The 20,482-nt window shown below is 42.5% G+C and overlaps 1 protein-coding gene and 1 pseudogene across 2 annotated transcripts; both read right to left on the bottom strand.

The window, feature by feature from the left end:
- Positions 1-5,964: 5,964 nt before the first annotated feature.
- LOC308323473 (regulator of chromosome condensation-like) lies at positions 5,965-7,914 on the bottom strand (annotated as a pseudogene). The gene is made up of 2 exons: positions 7,909-7,914; positions 5,965-7,211 (listed from the first exon to the last, which is right to left on the bottom strand). The product of its transcript is annotated as a regulator of chromosome condensation-like (transcript).
- Positions 7,915-15,875: 7,961 nt separating this feature from the next.
- LOC308323472 (thimet oligopeptidase-like) lies at positions 15,876-17,435 on the bottom strand (the record flags this gene model as incomplete). The annotated part of the gene is made up of 1 exon (XM_080775201.1): positions 15,876-17,435. One exon carries the CDS (start codon positions 17,433-17,435, stop codon positions 15,876-15,878), a length of 1,560 nt encoding a protein of 519 aa, XP_080631327.1.
- Between the last annotated feature and the right edge of the window lie 3,047 nt (positions 17,436-20,482).

The raw sequence follows: 20,482 nt of genomic DNA, 5'->3' as shown, positions 1-20,482 counted from the left end.
CACCCACCGTACATTGGCCCTTGGCTCGTACGGGTGCCGGCACAGAAAGAGATAACTCTTTCTGTGCTGTCACCCGTATGAGCCGTGGGCCTATATACGGTGTGTGATATAGTTTGCATTGTATATTCTATACGCACGCAGGTCTCGGTGTATATAATAATCTCTGTGCGGTCACCAGTATGAGCCAAGGGCCAATATACGTTGTGTGATATAGCGTATATTGTATATTATATACGTTGCATGGGTAACTGGGCATATACTAACTTATTTCGTGTCACCCGTACGAGCCAAGGGCCAGTGTACGGTGTACGATACAGCCTTGTATGTTTATATGTTGCACAGTTGACTGTTGTCTGTATTCTATCATCCGTATGAGCCAAGGGCCAGTATACGGCGTGTGATAGTTATACTGTATGTTATATACGTTACACGGGTAACTGGGTATATAATAATTCTGTCCTGTCACCCGTACGAGCCAAGGGCCAATGTACGGTGTGTGACAAAGCGTTATACATTTGTAAGTTCAATAGTAACTGTTCATCTGTATATTTAACTCTCTCTGTGCTGTCACCCATATGAGCGAAAGCTAGGCCAATATATGGTGTGTGACAAAGCTTTATACATTTGTGAGTTCACAAGAAACTGTTTATCTGTATACTTATTATATATACTGCTATGTTAACACAAAAATATCTGTATAATATACAGTCACTTGTGCAACGTATTATACTATACAGAACCTTATCACACACCGTTCAGTAGCCCGTGGCTTTATACGGGTGATAGGACAGAAATCAATAGTACTCAACTTACTTGTGTAACATATAACAATAATATACCAAGTTTTAAATGCGCACCGTGTGTTAGCCCTCGGCTTACACGGGCGATTATAATATATACACTGCACTTGTGTAAAATAATATAATGGAAACCTTATCAACACCGTTTATTAGCCTTTGGCTTTATACGGAGGGACAAAACAGGGCAAAATAACAGGTATAGTGCTTGTGCAACTGACTTAATATCATGTAATGTTAGTACTCCAGCAAACTGAGTGAGATCAGCTGTGTGCTTGGTGTACTGCGCAAAGCTGAACGGTCGATTTAATACTCGCCTATTCTGTTGGATTTAAACCACCACAGCTCCCATGGAGAGCGAGTTAAAGTAATAAGACGGGGAAGTGGAGAACGCGTCTCCTTCTTTCCCTGGGAGACGGGCTAGCTGCCCCGCGGCTAGCGAGACCCGCTCCGCAGCCGTCTAGGGAAGTCGTCCGTTCCCGAAGTAAGAGCCGTGAGGGACCGGCAAAGCAGACAGACCGTCAGACAAACGAAAGACAGCTAGTCAAGGGCAACCTCTTGACGCCGTAGCGCGAGCGACCGGCTCGTGCCACCGTAGCACGGTGGTGTTTTTAGCTTTAGCTTCAACACACGGATACAAAGAAGGCAACTCAGAGAGGGGCCAAGCTGGCTGCTCAAAGGGAGTTAACCGACGACGCCGAGGAAAGGAAAGAGGTAGGGGAAATGACGTGTGCGAGCAAAGTAACCTCGGGAGGCGGTGCCTCACTCACACGTCATTTTCCCGTGGCTGTTAGCACGGGATCATCGGTAAGTCCGCTCGACGCTCCGCCTGCGGACGGAACTATCATATCATATATTGGAGTGATCCAATATAGCGCTACATAACTTAAAGGGCCACTTCACCCCTGACACAACCTGATCTTATTTTAATGTTAATGGTATTTGTAATAGATTAAAGTAGCACAATTTGAAATTTGCACCCTTTGACCAGAAAAATAATGAAGTCTGTGTATTTGACTAGGGGTTGACTGGATTGCTGAATTCCTACAATGCCCATAATGCTTTGCTGCTGTTCCTCAGGGGGAGGCTGCATGTAGGTGTGACTTTATCCTCCCATTTTCTACAAACAACAAATGCACATGGAAGTGACCCAGTATTGCCATGTCTGCTTATTATAAACAACTTTGGGATTATTTTTGTTGCTTTTAAATATTGGTGGTTCACTGGTTTTTTTTGGCTCGTTTCTAAAATGTAGTTGATATTTGGGCTTTCTTCCAATTTTTTTTTACACCAGTGGTTCTTCATGAACATGCCAAATTGCCAAGGACCCCCAAATTAATTTGTATTTCTCCATTTGTGCCATGGAGCCCTCTATTAGATATGTGTTGTTAAAATGTTTCAAAGATATTCCACATTTGCACTTTATCCACTCAAGATTTATTTTTAAATAGCCGGCTTATGTGCCTAATATGCACATAATATAAATAACCAAACATATATGTGCATATTGTTTTTGGGCTCGTTTGCACTTTGCATGGACATGGTTGCTTATTTCTCACAAAGTCAAATAACTGGCAACCTTCACGGCTTAGTTCATTGCAAGAATAACAAACCTCACGTTGACTCATGGAGTCATACGTCCACTTTTTGCAATTTTGCTAGCCTTTTTGAAGTGGATGACTAAATAACACATGAAGCCATGTGTTCTTTCTTGTACAACGTGAAGTCTGCTTTTCCTTGACCAGTAAACGGTTGGACATCAGATTTTGTTTTGGAAGAAAGTATTCACTCTTCAGAAATTAGACAGAGCCGCTGCATCCGCATGCTGTCTCCGTTATTTGTCGTGTAGCTTTTTATAGCAAAGCAAACTAAATATATATAGGCTAAATTATCATAGTAGCCTATCACTAAAACTAAAAAAATTGTTTCGTCATTCCCACACAATGAAGAAAGTCTGTGAAAGACTGTGATTGACATTGAAGGGAGATGCATTTTATAATAAAACAAAACGTACGTTTCATATTCGTGCGACTCCCAGTAATTTCAGAGAACACTGTAACCTTGTAACCACGTGTCATCATCATTTTAATTAGTGTATGTTTCACTGTAGTTCAACTGTATGGTATTGCAATCCCCAGCAAAATGATTACATGGAGAGAATGTTATGCAATATGCCATGTCTGCCAAATGAAATCGTTCAAATGAACACTTGGAATTTGGGGTGCAACCTCCTTTTCATTGTTTACATATAAGAATATGCAGCAAGCAGGTGTACATCATGTAAACGTTTTATTAGATAACTTCATTATAGCTGACATAAATGACATGAAGGCTTGGAAAATGGAATATTCTTCTTTATAAGGTGAACACAACTCTTCCCTCGATGCAGCAGTTCCTCTCACGTTTTGAAGGCTGAAAACGACATCCGTATTGTCTGTCCTCCTGACTCCTGTAAATCAAATGAGAACAATATATGGCCATCATCTATCCGACGTGAAGCCTGCTTTATACTTTGTTGCATGCATGTCGTTGATGCACCGAAAATAACAGACCTACAAGCTCACAAAGTGTCGAATCCGCGATGCGCTGTGAGCTTGTAGAACTTCTATTTTCGGGACCCAACGTAAACGATATGATATAACATGGCTGCGTCTATGAACTGGAATCTTGATATGAAACAAATAGTACATGACTGACACTCTGATATACACACATAGCCTAGCTACTACCCTAACTTTATACATCTCTCACATTAAAGCAATCGATTGCTATATTATGCAAGTTTACATAATGTTTACACTTTGCAGAAATACTATGGTTCACATGATGACGCTCACTCGTATGACAGTCATGTTTCAGTGCTACAGAAATACTTACTTGAAGTAAAAAATATCCAGGGCCAGGCTGCCGTGCATGCTCGTTTCATCTGCGCCAGGGTTGCTCTTCTGTGTATTCCGGTTCAAATAAATATTGTCCATGGAGTCCGTGGATTAGTATGATTATCACACTCTCTGCACTGCAAACGCCATGATATTAGTACACAAACAATCTGAGGAATGCAGCGGTGGGGGTGGCCTGGGGTTGTAGGTGGAACGGAGTAGAGACTAGGGACACCCCTCGGGGCTGTCTTCAGGTGTAGGTGTAGCCGTGTGTAGGTGACGCGCATACTCTACGGTGACGCGAGGTTAGACTGTTGTAGTCCGGAGGGGAGGGGCCACCGTGTTTGTGACGTACATAACATTCAGAATTTACCAGGATATCTGAAAACAGAGATTGCGCACAGAAAAACCCAGAAAAAGTGTTTCTAGTGCCCTAAACATCATTAAAATAAGATCAGGTTGTGTCAGGGGTGAAGTGGCCCTTTAATTTAAAGAAAGTTCCTTTATTTAATATAGTTGCCATCAAAGAAGGCACCTCCCAAAAATAAGTAAACTGCCTGCTCCATCTTTATACCCAAAAAAGGCTCTTTTAAGAGCCAACCACATTGTTTTATAAGAGTATCCTATCTTTACTGTTTACGTAATTATCACTGGAATAATAACCAGTTTAAAAGGTTCCTTTTTTATAATGGGCATAAGGATTTACAATTGTAAATGTATTTACAATTCTGCTGCTGGCCTATTTATGCTGATGTTCTCCCAAACTTTTCACCCCTGACTTATTTTATTAGTTATGGATTCTTGCAAATATCCTCATCCCTAATGAATATTGACAATTTTTGAATCCACTTTGCCTTGGATTTTGGTTCAATGTTTTTTTTCAAAATAACATTTATATTCAGTAATGCCATTTAAAATGTAATAGTAAAAAAGATAACTTGTCCACCTTTACTAATTTAATTATCTCATTGTGCAATTTAAGTTGCACAATGCCTAGTTACAAAAATAAGCAAGACATGAAGTCATGAAATGTAGAAAAAAATATGACCCAGTGCAAATGTTCGGAAGGGTAGTCATAATACACATAGCATAATGAAAGTTTGACATGTTTGCCTTATACAGGATGTCAATGGTATGGTCACATATGGACAATTGCTCAATACCGACAGCCGGTCAGCAAGTGGATTCATTAAGACCAATACAAAAAATATATATACGAAATGTCCCACCCACAACCCCGGCTGCCGGACTAATAAAAAATAATACAAGTAATGCGATAAAGCTACAGTAGTTGTGTGCGTGTGTGTGTGTGTGCGCGCGGCGTGTGTGTTGTGGGGGGCAGAGTTAGTAACGCCCACGGCCCCACGCAGCCCACAGCTCGCTCTGCATGTCCTCCCTTACGTCCTCAGAACACACATAAAAGGGCACGGCGCTGAGCTTTCAAATCACTCAGTTTTATAGACCGTGTGCACTCCTCCAGCTGCTACTTGCACGATGCCTTCTGGCAGGGGGACGAGGGCCGGCTTCTTCCGTTGCGGTATATGTTGTCTCCTAAACCCAGCTTTCCGAAGAGGCCCTGGCCCAGCACCAGAACCTGACCAGGCTGCTTCCCGTTACTCCTGTGGTGAACTTTCCCTTTTTCCTCGTGACCCGTCTTCGCCCCACGACTCCTGGGATGAACTTTCCCCCCATGATATGGCGAGTGCCTTTTCCTAAAAGTCTTGCTTGGAGACTTCCCTGACGTATGTTTTGCAGGCATGTCGACAAAATAAATGCGATCCAACAAGGACGATTTGTTGTTCCACGCGTGAAACACAAACACAAACGCTAAATAATATAGAAAAAAGGAAGGATGTGATGACATGTACACGTGGCCGTGCCACCAAACTAAACCAAACTGTGTATGTCGTTGTTCCTGCATTATGCCACAGTCATGGGAATGCCTGATGTCACAGCGCTGATGTCAGAGTGCTGGCCGGAATTCTATACCCAAACTAGAGCGGTGCCCGGCTGTAGAGCACCGAGTCACTAGACCAGTGCCCGGTTGTAGAGCACCGAGCCACTAGACCGGTGCCTGGTCATAGAGCACTGAGTCACTCGACCGGTGCCCGGTTGTAGAGGACAGGCTTATAGGCTTACCACCAGCCCAGTCCCAATCCACTAGGCCCAATCACTATGGAGTGGTGGCTGAGAGCCTATATGTTATTGTGGATGCAGCCCCAGTCCCTCTCTCGTCAGTTACTGCAGGTGGGTCAACGGGTCACTCATGATTCTGGTGGAGGATGTCTTCATCCCTCCTGTTCGGCTTTGACCAGCAGTGCTGTATGCTGCGCTCCGCCGGACACCGCTATAGCACTGTGCGGTTCTCCAGCTGTTTGCCTGATATCTTCACAGGGCTCCACTCGTCGTTCTCCTCCCCTGTGCCAAGCTGGAGGTTGGTGCCCATGCCCCACGCGTACACAGACCCTGTTTTAGTGATGGCAAAGCTGACACGGGACCCACAGCTCACTCCACTGGCCAGCTCCATCCCAGGCACGGGCGAGGGCTCACTCTTCTGTGCGGCTCCCTGGCCCAGCCCCAGACGACCGTAATGCTCTCTGCCCAGGCTGTATACCTGCCCTTCCCTATCCAGGCAGAGCGCATGCTCCTCTCCTCCAGAGAACTCCACCCAGGCTGTGGTAGAGTCGCCGAAGCAGGTCGGTTTCACTGGAAAATAACATATTGCCTCTATAGTCCCGAGCTGGTGGTAGTTGGACAGTCCAAATACATACACGCAGCCATTTTTTGATAGAGCGAAGGTGAAGTGTTCCCCACAGAAGGCGTCTATGAAGTGAACCTTGCCTTTTAATAGCACCGGCTGGGGAATCGGTAGCCGGCCAAGGCCCTGCCTGCCTCGTTTGTCAGAAAACATCTCTTTCACCCTTCCCAGCTGACCCTTCTCTCCACACCCTGCCGTGTAAAGGTTCCCTCCAAGTGTTACCAGCACAAGGTGGTCATCACCCGATGCGACTTTAACCACAGGCTCTTTCAAGGTGACTTTGACGGGAGCGTTGCACTTTTCCTTGGAATGCAAAAGGCCCATAATGCCATTGCTATCTCTAAACGAGCCCCAGAGGTACACGGTTCCGTCCTCTGTGAGGGCGGCCGTGTGGCAGTTGCCCGCGGAAACCTGAACCACCTTCCCTCCGAGGACCACCTTCCCGGGACAATTCACCGGAACTGAGTCTGACGTCTCCCGGCCCAAGGCACCCTCGTCGTTGCAGCCAAACGTGTAGATGCTTCCGGAAACACAGAGGCACACCGTGTGCACTCCTCCAGCTGCTACTTGCACGATGCCTTCTGGCAGGGGGACGAGGGCCGGCTTCTTCCGTTGCAGTATGTTGTCTCCTAAACCCAGCTGTCCGAAGAGGCCCTGGCCCAGCACCAGAACCTGACCTGGCTGCTTCCCGTGACTCCTGTGGTGAACTTTCACTTTTTCCTTGTGACCCGTCTTCGTCCCACGACTCCTGGGATGAACTTTCCCTTTTCCCCCATGCTATGGCGAGTGCCTTTTCCTAGAAGTATTGCCTGGAGCCTTCCCTGACGTGCGTATTGCAGGCATGTTGGCGAAATAAATGCGATCCAACAATGACGATTCGTTGTTCCACGCGTGAAACACAAACGCAAAATAATATAGAAAAAAGGAAGGATGTGACGTCATGTGCACATGGCCGTGCCCCTCGAGTCACTAGAGCGGTGCCTGGCTGTAGAGCACCGAGTCACTAGAGTGGTGCCCGGTTGTAGAGCACAGAGTCACTAGAGCGGTGCCCGGCTGTAGAGCCGGGCACCAATAATAATAAAAATCACACCCCTGTGAAGTGAGCAGTGCAATGTTGTGAAGTTCACAACATTTCGTCAGGAAATTACATCTGGCCAAAGAAGATCACAGGATCTACTGAATGTGAAGGTAGCTTACTGGGGGAAGGCTTATACTGTGTGTATAGGCTCAATATGTAAGTTTGTCACATTCAATAGATCATGTGATCTTTTGTGGCCAGATGTAATTTCCTGGCGTTTATTAGGACTATAGTAAACCATAAAAAAATAAATCACCATAAAATTGTGTTAAAAAATACATATTTAACAACCTAAAACATGAACCTTGGTTGAAAAAACCTAAAGTTGTCCTTTAACATAATTTGCAAGACCCCATTTGAAAAGGATGCCCAGTTTGACATGCATAGGCTACTGACCCCCATGTAATGCCATTTATATATGGGACCCCTGAAATTCTTCCAGGGGCCACAAGGGGGCGCTCCGCGGGCCGCAAATGGCCCGCGGGCCGCCTATTGGGGAACCCTGCTTTAAAGGTTGAGAACCACTGTGTATAGCCTACTGGTAGCCTAATCAAACTTAACTGAGTCTACACATTTACACCAGAACTACAATTCAATGTACAGTGTAATCTAAATATTCACTGAATCATTACTGAGTATGTTAATTACTTACTGACAGACCCAACAGACAAAACAAACCAAGGACTCAGAGACCCTGTTTCATTTTTTGTACCAATGTTGTTACTCAAAGGCAAAGGAAAACTGTGCTGTTGAAGGTAGCATGAAGCTCTGTGAGTTAACCCATCGCTTACATGATCTTGAGGCTTGTGAGTTCAAAACCTACTCAAGTCTTTACTTTCAAGACCGATTTCTAAAAGAACAACTTCAAAACTAAAAAAGCAGCATGGATTGAGTGGTATCAATGCCACAGTGCACTAGTCAATTCAATTCAATTCAATTTTATTATAGTGTCAAATCACAACAAGTTGTCTCAAGACACTTTACAACCAACAAAGATCCACCCAGAGCAAGCAACATTGCGACAATGGTAACGAAAAACTCCCCTTTAGGAAGAAACGTCAGGCAGAACCCGACTCTAGGGTGGGCGGCCATCTGCCTCGACCGTGTCGGGGGGGGGGGGGGGGGTAGAGGGAGAGAGAGAGAGATAGACAGAGAGAAAAGACAGAGAATAGGCAGGTGGGCTCCGTGGAGGGGTCTGGTCCACATCTGGTCCAGGTCGAGCTCTGTGAGGCCGGGTCCAGGTCACACTTCTGGTGGGCTCCATGAAGAGGCCTGATCCACGGTCACACTCGGCAGTCAGTTGGGGGTTAATATTAGAGGTCCACAGAACTGCGACGGGGAGGACGAAAAGAGACTCCGGGGAGAGATTCCCCGGATGCTGGATTAGTGGCAGGCCTTACTGGAGCCTATATAGTGTATATTACAAGTACTGCTGGGAGACAAACCCACACAACAATGTACGACCATGGTATCCAGCTAGACCCGGAGACAAGTCTGGCCATAGGCTTTGTCGTAGAGAAAGGTCAAACGGGACACCACAGGATACCTTGACGGATCAAACAACGTGTTGGCATTGTAAATAAACCATCGATGTGTGATTATTTGATGTGTCAAAATCTGCCATTGACACTATATTTCTAAAACTATGAAACATTTCAAAGATTCCTTTGCAGGCAAACATGTCCACCGTAAGATAAACCTAAATAGGTTTGAATGTGGTTTCTAGGTGTAAAAGTTGCAAATGCAATTATTAGTAATGTATAAATATTACAAAGAAGCAGTATATAGAGGGTCTGAGTCTTTAGCTCTATTATTATTATTTTGGTAGATATAGGCCGTATAGGCAATTATACGCTTTTAGCTTCAGCCTACACCTTTTCGGGCCACTCAAGTGTATAATGTATTATTATGTGAAAGGTTCAAAATAAACAAAACCAAACTATACTACAGGACTAGTAGCATGCCAAAGTTTGTGCTATTGCCATTGAAAATGCATTGGGCGATTAAGTTAAATAACTCCGAAACACATTTCAAAGTAAAAAGTTCCAGCGTGTGCCCACAATAAGCTGAATTATAAAATGTGTGGATGGAGTTTCTAGCTGAAAGTAACTTTTTGACATGCCATAGAAGTTAGAACTGCCATTGAGCCCCATTATAAATTCCTCAAAGCACAAACTATGAAACATTTCAAAGATAGAGGGTTTTACCCATTAATTACCAAGCCCAGTCGAATTACGACAACTAGCGCAACATTGTTGGACAACATTTTTATCAATGTATTAGACGATGATATTAAGAGTGGGTTAATAATAAATGACATAAGCGATCATTTGTCTGTATTTGTTACATTCAACAGTCAAATAAAGAGTAAGAGAGAGGAAAATTGTCACAGATATGTTAGGGTAAGAACGGAGGAATCAATAAATAAATTAAGAAATTACCTCTTAAATGAAGAATGGAAAGGAGTGTATACAGAAGGGATAAATGATGCATAATGAGTCATTTTTGAATTGTTTTCTATTACATTATGATCAAATAAAAAATTGCAGAGTTGTGGTTGCCGCAGTGGCTTACATATGCCCCTCCCACTAATATTGCCAGCTAATTACAATGTCGCGTCACCCCTGTGATCATGCATAAGTAATTCGGAGGGGATTTAACCCCCAAAATTCATGTTCTTGCGACAAACTGTTACATTTCTCGCATTTGCGGCGCCCCCTATGGATAAAATGGAATTGCTTTTAGAACTTGGTTGATTAAACCACCCCGGACATGTGATTCAAATTTGGGATGGATTGGACATTCCGTTCGTGATTTATGGCATTTTTTTGTGATTTAGGCAGGGACGAATGGGGCCGTGGCCCAGGGGCCCTTGGCTATCAGGGACCCTTTGGGGAAATTGGACTGTGAGGTACTAGGTTTGACGCCCTGAAAAGGGCTTCTGGGGTCCTTCATTGGCTGTTGATTTTGTTAAATTTAGGTTAAAAAGATGATTAAAACACGGAAAAACACGAAAATGTCGCGCGCACGCGCGCTATGGGGGCCCTGCAAATATTACCGGCCCAGGGGCCCTCATGGGCTTCGGAAGACGATCACGGGCGAATGATACGCACTACCAAAATTCTGCAGCTGGTGTTTTAATCGGATAGGTCCAGAGATCATGTGTGCCGATTTCTGTGAGATTTGGACAAAATATGTAGGAGGAAAAGCAAAAAGTGTGTTTTGGATAAAATTCAAAATGGCGGAAAATCTATCATGACGCAAATGGGCGTCATGATAGGAATCCAGGGAAAAAATAATTTAGATTTTACGACATACGGTTCAAGAGTTATAAGCCAAAAGGTCTGGGCTGTTATAGCGCCACCATTAGGCCGACCGATAAAATTATAATTTTAATTATAGTGATTACAGTCTCAAAAGAAAAAAATGCTTGAATGTGATTTTTTGCATTTTCCCATTCATGTCAATGGGGAAATTGAATTCACTAATAAATTCATATCAATTAAACTATACAACATTTCTCTTAACAAAATAGCTCTGGCACTCTAACCACCCACCCTCTCCCGACCCCCAGCGCGCCTCGGACCAATGCTCCTTCGGAGCAATGGTCCGTCGGATCATAGGGTGCTTCCCGGGCCAAGTCTGGCCAATTCCATTCCACAACATGCTGGGCAAAATGAAAATGATGAAGGGGAAGGGGGAAGTAAAATAATTCAGTCCATGTTTCTGGGAGAAGTGAGTGAAAATGTAATTAAATCAAGTGTAGCTAAATCAAAGAACAAAACATCAACTGATTGTGATAGGATAGATATGATCATTGTGGAGAAGACTATTGACTGTATAATAAACCTTTAAGTTATATCTGTAAGCTTTCTTTTTGTACAGGAGTTTTCCCAGACAGGATGAAAATGGCAAAGGTTATACCACTTTTTAAAACGGGAAATAAACATGATTTTACTAATTATAGACCAGTGTCCAGACCACCTGCTTTCCCAGTTTTCTAAAGTGCTTGAAAAACTGTATGGACAAAGACTGGATTAATTTATTGAAAATAATAACTTTAAGAGTGAGAGTCAGTATGGCTTTCGGACCAATCGGTCCACAGCTCTGGCACTCGATGAAATAACAACAGCAATAGACAATCATAAACACACAATAGGGGTCTTTATTGACCTCAAAAAAGCGTTCGACACAATTGATCATACTATTTTAATATCCAAATTGAATAATTATGGGGTGAGATGTAAGATTGGTTAATCAGTTACCTTCACAACAGGCAACAATATGTACAGTTGGGGGGTCATACATCTGATTCTATGAAGCTTGAGTGTGGGGTACCACAAGGCTCGGTCTTGGGACCTAAACTTTTTATTTTGTATATTAATGATATTTGTGAAGTGTCAAAGTTAATGCAGTTTGTTTTGTTCGCAGACGACACTAATTTATTTTGTTCAGGGGAAAACTTAAAAAGTGTAGCAGAAAGTATTACAAATGAAATGGATAAATTAAAAATATGGTTTAATACAAATAAATTATCATTGAATTTGAAAAAAACAAGTTTATGATTTTCTCTAATATGAAAAAGGATGACATTATTCTCTCTATAGATGGAGTAAATATTGAAAGAGTGAATGAATTTAGGTTTTTGGGTGTTATATTAGATGAGAAATTATCATGGAAAAATCATATAGCATATAAAAACCAAGGTGGCAAAAAGTATTTTTATTTTGAACAAAGTAAAATATGATTTGGATACAGTTATTGAGGATGTTGTATTGTACACTGGTTTTACCATATTTTATTTACTGTCTGGAAGTATGGGGCAACTCATTCAAGAGTAATATGACTCCCTTGATTATGTTACAAAAAAGAGCGTTAAGAATCGTGTATAAAGATTTCAGAGCACACACCAATAGGCTTTTTATGTTATCAGGGGTTTTAAAAATCATGGATTTGGTTGAATTACGAACATTATCTGAACATGGTGTTCAGAGCGAAAAACAGATCATTACCAATACAGTTACAGAAGTAATTTGGGTTTAGCTCAGAGGATGAGGACCATAGAAGACATGATTTTAAACATCTGTTCGCTCGGACTACACTAAAACAAATGTGCACTTCTGTTACAGGTATAAAGTTATGGAATTCACAAAACCTTAGGTTTCATTTTTGACTCTCTATCCTGATTGGACGAAGGCTTAGGTCCCACAGCCAAAAACGAAACCTAAGGTTTTTTGAGTGAAATCACTTACTCTACCTTTAAGAAAGTGTTTAAAACATAGACTGTAAAAAATATGGACAAAGCGTTCCGCGGGTCTAACGTGAACGTAAAATGAAGCCTGTCAGTCCTTGCAATGGAAGTCGCCATCTTTCTAGATCCGTTTTGGCCCAGTTCAGGCCAGCTGGCCCATTGGCTGGCCCAGACAACGAGGCGGGACTTCCCCCTTCTTCTTCGTTGGTTTTTATTTTGACTCGAGTGGGTGGGGGATCCCGTTCATAGACTGTAACGGTAGCCACGCCCCTCAGAACATGCGCGACTTTATGGTCATTTTTTTTTTTAAATGGGACCATAATTTTCCAAAAAGAATATTATGACATTAGAAATGAGACTTTAAACTAGTGACTGGAAGAAAAAAGTATTCATGACCATGTTTATTAAGGTAATACAGTCTAGGTGAAGTTGGGCCCAAATACATGGACTTCTATGGGGCTATGGGTTTTTCTGGGTCCAGTGACAGCGCCACAACAGGCCATTATATGAACTTTCATTTCCTTAGTGGCTTCACAAAATATCCGTCTGACTGCCCCCCTGGTTTAAAAAGGAAAAAATGATAAAATATGAATTAGAAGGTTAGATTTAAGTGTTATTTTGTTCCCTCAGCGTTGTTTTTGTTTGTTCTCTTGTTACTTGCGCAAGCAGAGCGCGCAAGTAATAATTTCGCTTGGTCTCTTCAAAGTGACAGCCAAGTTTTTTTCAACCACATTACGTCATCACATACGTATACACACCATGTACTCTGGTCCCAGTTCTCAACGATGACGTAATGTGGTATCTGGTCCCAGCAAACCAGGCACAGACTTACGGTTGAAAAAAACTTGGCTGTCACTTTTTGGAACCAAGTAACCACAGTATACTGCTAATCAAATTACAACTACATACTCTGTATGTTGTAATGTGATTTGTAATTTGTAAATCTGTGCCTGGTCTGCTGGGACCAGACTACACAGATGACCATATCTCTTACGTCATCACTGAGAGCTAGTCATACATATACACACCATGTACTCTGGTCCCAGCTCTCAACGATGACGTAATGTGGTATCTGGTGGGACCAGATTACACAGATGACCATTTATCTTACGTCATCACTGAGAGCTAGTCATACATATACACACCATGTACTCTGGTCCCAGTTCTCAACGATGACGTAATGTGGTATCTGGTCCCAGCAAACCAGGCACAGACTTACGGTTGAAAAGAAACTTGGCTGTCACTTTTTGGAACCAAGTAACCACAGTATACTGCTAATCAAATTACAACTACATACTCTGTATGTAGTTGTAATGTGATTTGTAATTTGTAAATCTGTGCCTGGTCTGCTGGGACCAGACTACACAGATGACCATATCTCTTACGTCATCACTGAGAGCTAGTCATACATATACACACCATGTACTCTGGTCCCAGCTCTCAACGATGACGTAATTTGGTATCTGGTGGGACCAGATTACACAGATGACCATTTCTCTTACGTCATCACTGAGAGCTAGTCATACATATACACACCATGTACTCTGGTCCCAGTTCTCAACGATGACGTAATGTGGTATCTGGTCCCAGCAAACCAGGCACAGACTTACGGTTGAAAAAAACTTGGCTGTCACTTTTTCGAACCAAGTAACCACAGTATACTGCTAATCAAATTACATTACAATCAAATTACAACTACATACTATGTATGTAGTTGTAATTTGATTACAAGTTAAATTACAATTAACTATACAAGAGATTGTCGTATCTATGAAGGGCTCACGTTTTAACCCGGGACAAGCCTATGTAGCATTCAGTCGAGTGAAAAGGATAAGAGATCTATATATACTTGATTTTAGTCCTAAAATGATCAAAATAGATAAGAATGTAGAGAGAGAAATGATACGATTACGACAATCACCTCTAGAAAATCCAAATATACGGAAGATAACTCAATTACCATTAAAACATTCATTAAAAATTGGATTGTTGAACATCAGAGGTTATCTAACACATTTACAAGATATAAACTCAGATTCCCAACTCGAAATGTTGGATCTAATAGCTTTTACTGAAACACACTTAAAGAAAAATAATAACATTACTTTTAATTTAAAAACAATGAACACCAATTACAAAACAATCAGGAATGACAGAGAATATGATATAGGTGGGGGAGTTATGTTTGCTATAAAAGCAGATATTGCCATTGAAATAATTCAAAAAGAAATCGGGATATTAGAAAAAGTAGAACACGTATGTATACATGTAAAAAATAAAGATCTATATATCATTCTTATGTACAGATCACCTAAAACAAACCTTTCGGAATTAAACACATTTCTCAAAAAAATGGTAAAGTATCTATCATCTCCGACTTCCACAATTATGATAATAGGAGATTTCAATGAAGACCATTATACTGAAAAAGATATAAATATAAAGACCTTCATGTCAAGATTAGGCTTTAAACAATTAAATACAAATCCAACTACAGATTAAAGTATATTTCAACAAATTTGAAAGTATTATTACAGAAATTGAAGTTAGAGACACATATTACTCTGATCATGATTTAGTATTAATATCACTATAGTACAAAATGAAATACATTTAAAACAATTGACAATTTACAATAAGTAATAAAATAATTATACTGTATAATATATTTTAATTCAGTTTATATACCTTTTCTTTTTCATCACATATCAATGATTCATTTTTCTGTAAAAAAGTAGTTAGGTAGCAAATAGTTACACGTAATGATTATACATTTCAAACGTTCCTTCACAGAGATACTGAGATGTGATAGTTTCCAGCGGTCGAAATTACTTGCGCGCTCTGCTTGCGCACTAGTAGGCCATTTATGGCCTACTAGTGTGCACCAAGCAAGTATGCACTCGGCAGAGTGCAGTTCTAGTTGAGCTCTATGTTCTTTTGTCTTTGTTGTTTTCCTTCTTGTCTTTGTTGTTTTCCTTCTTTTTTATTTGTATATGTTCCAACAATCCTGACGCTAATTCTTACTTTGATTCTGTACATTTCTTCGTTTCTTTTTTTCTTTCTTTTGTTTTTCTTTGATGTTGAAACCATTAGTCCACTATTGTTGATAATTTTAATCCTTTCTCCAGCATCTGGAACGGAGTTTCCTACCTGAACATGTTGAAACTTTGATTCCTTTGCTCAGGAGGAATGCTTCCTCATTGGTTGCACGACCCAAGAAGTTCTTCAGCATCTCTTTGGCATCCTTAGAAGCACCAGGCTTCAGGATGCAGTTCCTGTAGTCCAAACCCACCTTAGTGTTCATGATTCCTTCCTCTTTGAAACGACTGAACATGTCCATAGACAACACCTCACTCCACAGGTAGCGATAGAACATGGCATGGCGGCTGGTTATATGTTGGCAACAGATAGATAATATGATAGGGCCTTGAAAAGCAGGGAAACCCAGAATGTCCTTGATGAGCCTCGTGCATTCATTAGCTGGGTCCAAAACAGTCTGAGCGTTCAGAGCCTGGTACAATCTATGTTGGACTATCTTCTCCAGGTAGATAATACCGGTGTTTGCGAGACGAGACTTGAGGAGTTTGTCCAGCAGGTCATCAGGAATCGCAGCTCCTGTCTTGTAGTGTTTAGATATTCTCTGGAGTGTTTCCTTCTCCCAAACCCAGTTCTCCAACATCTTGGACGGAGCCTCAATAAAATCTGTTTCCACCTCGCATCCATTGAATGCAGCATAGTCAACCTGAGCACAGAGGTAGTGCACCATGTGACCAAACTCATGGAAGTATGCCAGGACATCGCTGTGCGTTAGGAGCAAGGGTGCGCCGGCCGTGGGTTTGCTGAAATTGGTCAGTATAGCACCAATAGCCATCTGTCTGCTCCCATCAGACCACAGACAGCCTGGCTGCAGCCCATTGAAATGTCCAGCGAGGTTGTACATTCCCTCTCTGGTGAACAGGTCAAGGTAGAACTGTCCGATTGTCTGCCCAGAGGAGAGGTCGGTAACACAGTACAGAGTGACATCCGGATGCCACACGGAGGCGCCGTGCACCAGGCTGAATGACAGACCCAGCAGTTCCTGGCAGATGTCCAGCAGACCCTGGGTCACAACCTCCAATGGAAAATACTCCTTCAACTGGCTGTGATCCACTCCATACTGCTTCATCACCTGTGCCTTGTAGTATGGCAGGTCCCATTCATACAGCTTCCCATCGTATGGCAGAGATCTCTGCTGACACTCATCCTCCTTTAGTTGGAGGAGGTTCATTCTCTCTTTGTCTGCAAGTGGTTTGAGCTTCTGGGCCAGTTCCTCCAGGAAGATGGAGAGCTTATTGGCAGACTTTACCATGTTTTTAATCAGGACAAAGTCAATGTGGGTTTTGAATTCCCTAGAAAAGTCCTTCAACAACGCCATGCTATTTTGGTTGAATGCTTCCCCAAGTTTCTTGCGTGTTTCAGGGACAAAGCATTTCTCCATAAAATACACATATTTGTCATGTTTAATCTTTAGCTTGTCTCCATCTGCTTCCAGGTAGCTCAGGTCGTCCTCAGGAACACCTCCCAGTTCATCCCTGCTGAAGGTCAAACTAGGGCACTCGACCTGGTCCTGGAGCTGCACATATGAGGAATTTTGTGTCTCTTTGATACTTTCCCCAACCAGCAGTCTCTCCATGTATCTCTTATCCTCCACAGCAGGATTGACTTCATCCACCTTCAATCCCAGAGCTACAATCCACTAGTGTGACGGTCCTGCCCCCTCTGCCTCACTGTAAGCTAGAGGGAAGCCTCTGTGATGGCAGAGTGGAGCAGGCCGTCAGCCCAATTGTGCTCACCTGAGGTGGGTGTGGCTTAGGGGACTATATAGAGAGCTCTCCTGGCTGCAGCTCATTCTTCTCTCTGTCCTCCCTGCAAGCAGGACTGCCACCGGGCTCAAGGGCCTAACCACCCTTTTGTTAAGTTATGTTTTGCACCAGCTAATACAACACGCACACACCATTCTCCATACATCCATACACTGCACACATTACTGATGACTGATATACTCACATCCCACACTTCATTATTTTGCTATGCTTTATTTACTTTAATATAATAAATATAATTACAAACCGTTAAACTCTTGTGTGGACTCCCTGTTTTTGCCATGCATCCCCTAGTGCATGACAAAATGGGGGCTCGTCCGTACATAATTAATTAATTGATTAATTGGAAAAAAAAAGAAAAGCATATACATATATCTTTTCTTTCCCGTTTGTCTTGTTTGGGAGTTTCACACTTGAGTTGTCTTGTTTTTTTTTGTTAGGAGCCGGACAGAGAAGGCATTTGGCCGCAGTTTACAGAGTTACAACAAAGGTAAGTGTTGGGATGTGTTTGCAAGTGTTAGTCACATGTGCATTTAGTTGGAACAAGTCCCTTAGCGACCGGCACCGTTAGGGTGTCAGTTGTTTGTTCCTTTCGTTGATTTACTCTTAGTGGAGTTTTGGTTAGCGGCGGATCTTGGGGGTCACACTAGGTGGCTGGAGGGGAGAAATCCTCATGCCCGGGTGCAGACGGTAGGTAAAGATAGGTAAGTTAGGTAGGAATAATAGGTAAGTTAGGGGGGGGTTTGTTCCATTTTGATTAAGGTTACTGTACTGCACTTTGTAATACACAGCCCAACACTTGGTCTTGTTAAGGTTTTTTTTGTAGAAAATTTGCATACAAAAAAAAAGAAAAATGAGTTCAGCTACAGATAAGTTTATTAAGTCTCCGTCAGTGGGGTTACTCGATATTTGTGCGAAGGATCAGCTATTGGTAAACATTATGACATCACAGTGACAGATAAGCTGAAGGCAGCAATGAAGGCCAGTCTAATCAGTGCGCTGGTAGACAAGGGCATTTTGCAGCCTGTCGAAGACAATGGTGATGAGGTCAGTTCAGAGGGTGAGTTCAAATGGAAGAAAGAACTTTTGGTGTTAAAACAACAACATGTTATGGAAATTGAAAGAATGAAACAACGTACTGAATTGGCCAAATTAGATGTGGAAACCAAAAAGCTAGAGTTGATCGAACAGGGCAAATTATCAGCAGATGCATTGAATAATGGTAATACTGAAAGGGGAGGAGGTGTCAAAGCTATGGACATTGGCAGTAGCCTGAGGCTCCTTCCTAGGTTCAATGAAAAAGATCCGGACACTTTTTTTCTCTTATTTGACAGAATTGCAGAGGCACAAGGTTGGACAGACGCAAATTGTGCTATAATGGTGCAGTCTGTACTCACAGGGAAAGCACAAGAGGCATTTGCTGCATTAACGTCTATGGACTCTAGGAGTTATGTAAAAGTTAAAGAGGCAGTGTTAAAAATATATGAGATGGTGCCAGAGGCTTACAGGCAGAGGGCTCGGGGCTGGAGAAAACGTGACAAAGAGTCACATGTGGAGTTTGTCAGAGATTTGTGTACACAGTTTTCGCGCTGGTGTTCATCATCTGAAGTTGAGAATTTTGAACAATTGTTTAATCTCATGGTCTTGGAGCAGTTTAAAAACACTCTGCCGTGTAATATTGCTACATACATCACTGAGCACAAAGTAAAAACGGCAACTGAGGCAGCAGTTTTGGCAGATGAGTACGTGTTAATTCACAAGAATAGTTAGTGATCATGCTAGTGAGAATGTGTTCAATACGTTTCCTCGTGTAAAGGGTGCTCCAGAAGTTTACAGAAATACGGCCGACAGCAGGGTGACACCAGGGACACATGACAAATCAGTGGGTGTATGTCATTATTGTAAATCTGCAGGACACTGGAAAAATGAGTGTCCGGTCCTCAAATCTAAGGACAGGTCCACCAGCTCACAGGTTAAACCAGTGGCACTGGCTATAACTCACTCAGCCCAGTGGCTTTGCCTTTAGGACAACAGGGTGCTCTATTGAAGCCAAAAACGGCTGATGCATACTTGCCATTCATTTCAAATGGTTTTGTGTCTGTGATAGGAAGTGACAAACAAATACCAGTGAAGGTGCTACGAGACTGTGGATCACTAGATTCCTTTGTACGAGAGTCAGTGTTGCCATTTACAACTGAGACTGATACAGGGGAGAGCATTTTGATCCAGGGAATGGGCATGTTTGTGTTTTCTGTGCCAATCCATAAGATGTCCCTCACTTCAGAGTTGGTAAATGGAGAGGTTCACATGGGGGTGAGACCGGAGTTGCCGGTTGCAGGGGTGGACATCATCCTGGGTAATGACCTTTGTGGGGAACGAATTTGGTCTGATCAGGTACCAAATGTAATTACCAGGAAGTGGCCTGGAGAGTTTCAGCAGGACAGTGTTTCTGATGGTACAGTGGGGTATCCAGCGTGCGCTGTTACACGTGCCATGGCCGCCTCACATGAGAACCAGAGTGATGATCAGGGCGAGAGGTCTGGTCTGGTTGATTTGACGTTGCCTGAGCAGTTTAAGTCTATGTCACATAGGGATTTGGCTGTAGAACAGAAGAATGATCCTAGCTTGCAAGAGCTGTTTGACAAAGCCATGTCTGTTGACAAAATCAACAGTAGTGCACATGGGTATTTTGTGCAACAGGACTTGCTCTTTCGTAAATGGGTTCCACATGCAGAGGCTCTAGGTGGGGATCCAGTTTTTCAGTTTGTGGTTCCTAATAAATTTCGGTCATTGGTGTTGCAAACATGTCATAATAATGTTGCTGGGCATCAGGGAGTAAGGAAAACGTACAACCGGG

The sequence above is a fragment of the Protomyctophum bolini genome, assembly GCF_963924005.1.
Source record: "Protomyctophum bolini genome assembly, chromosome: 11".
NCBI lineage: Eukaryota > Metazoa > Chordata > Actinopteri > Myctophiformes > Myctophidae > Protomyctophum > Protomyctophum bolini.
This window is presented reverse-complemented; position numbering and strand designations above follow the sequence as displayed.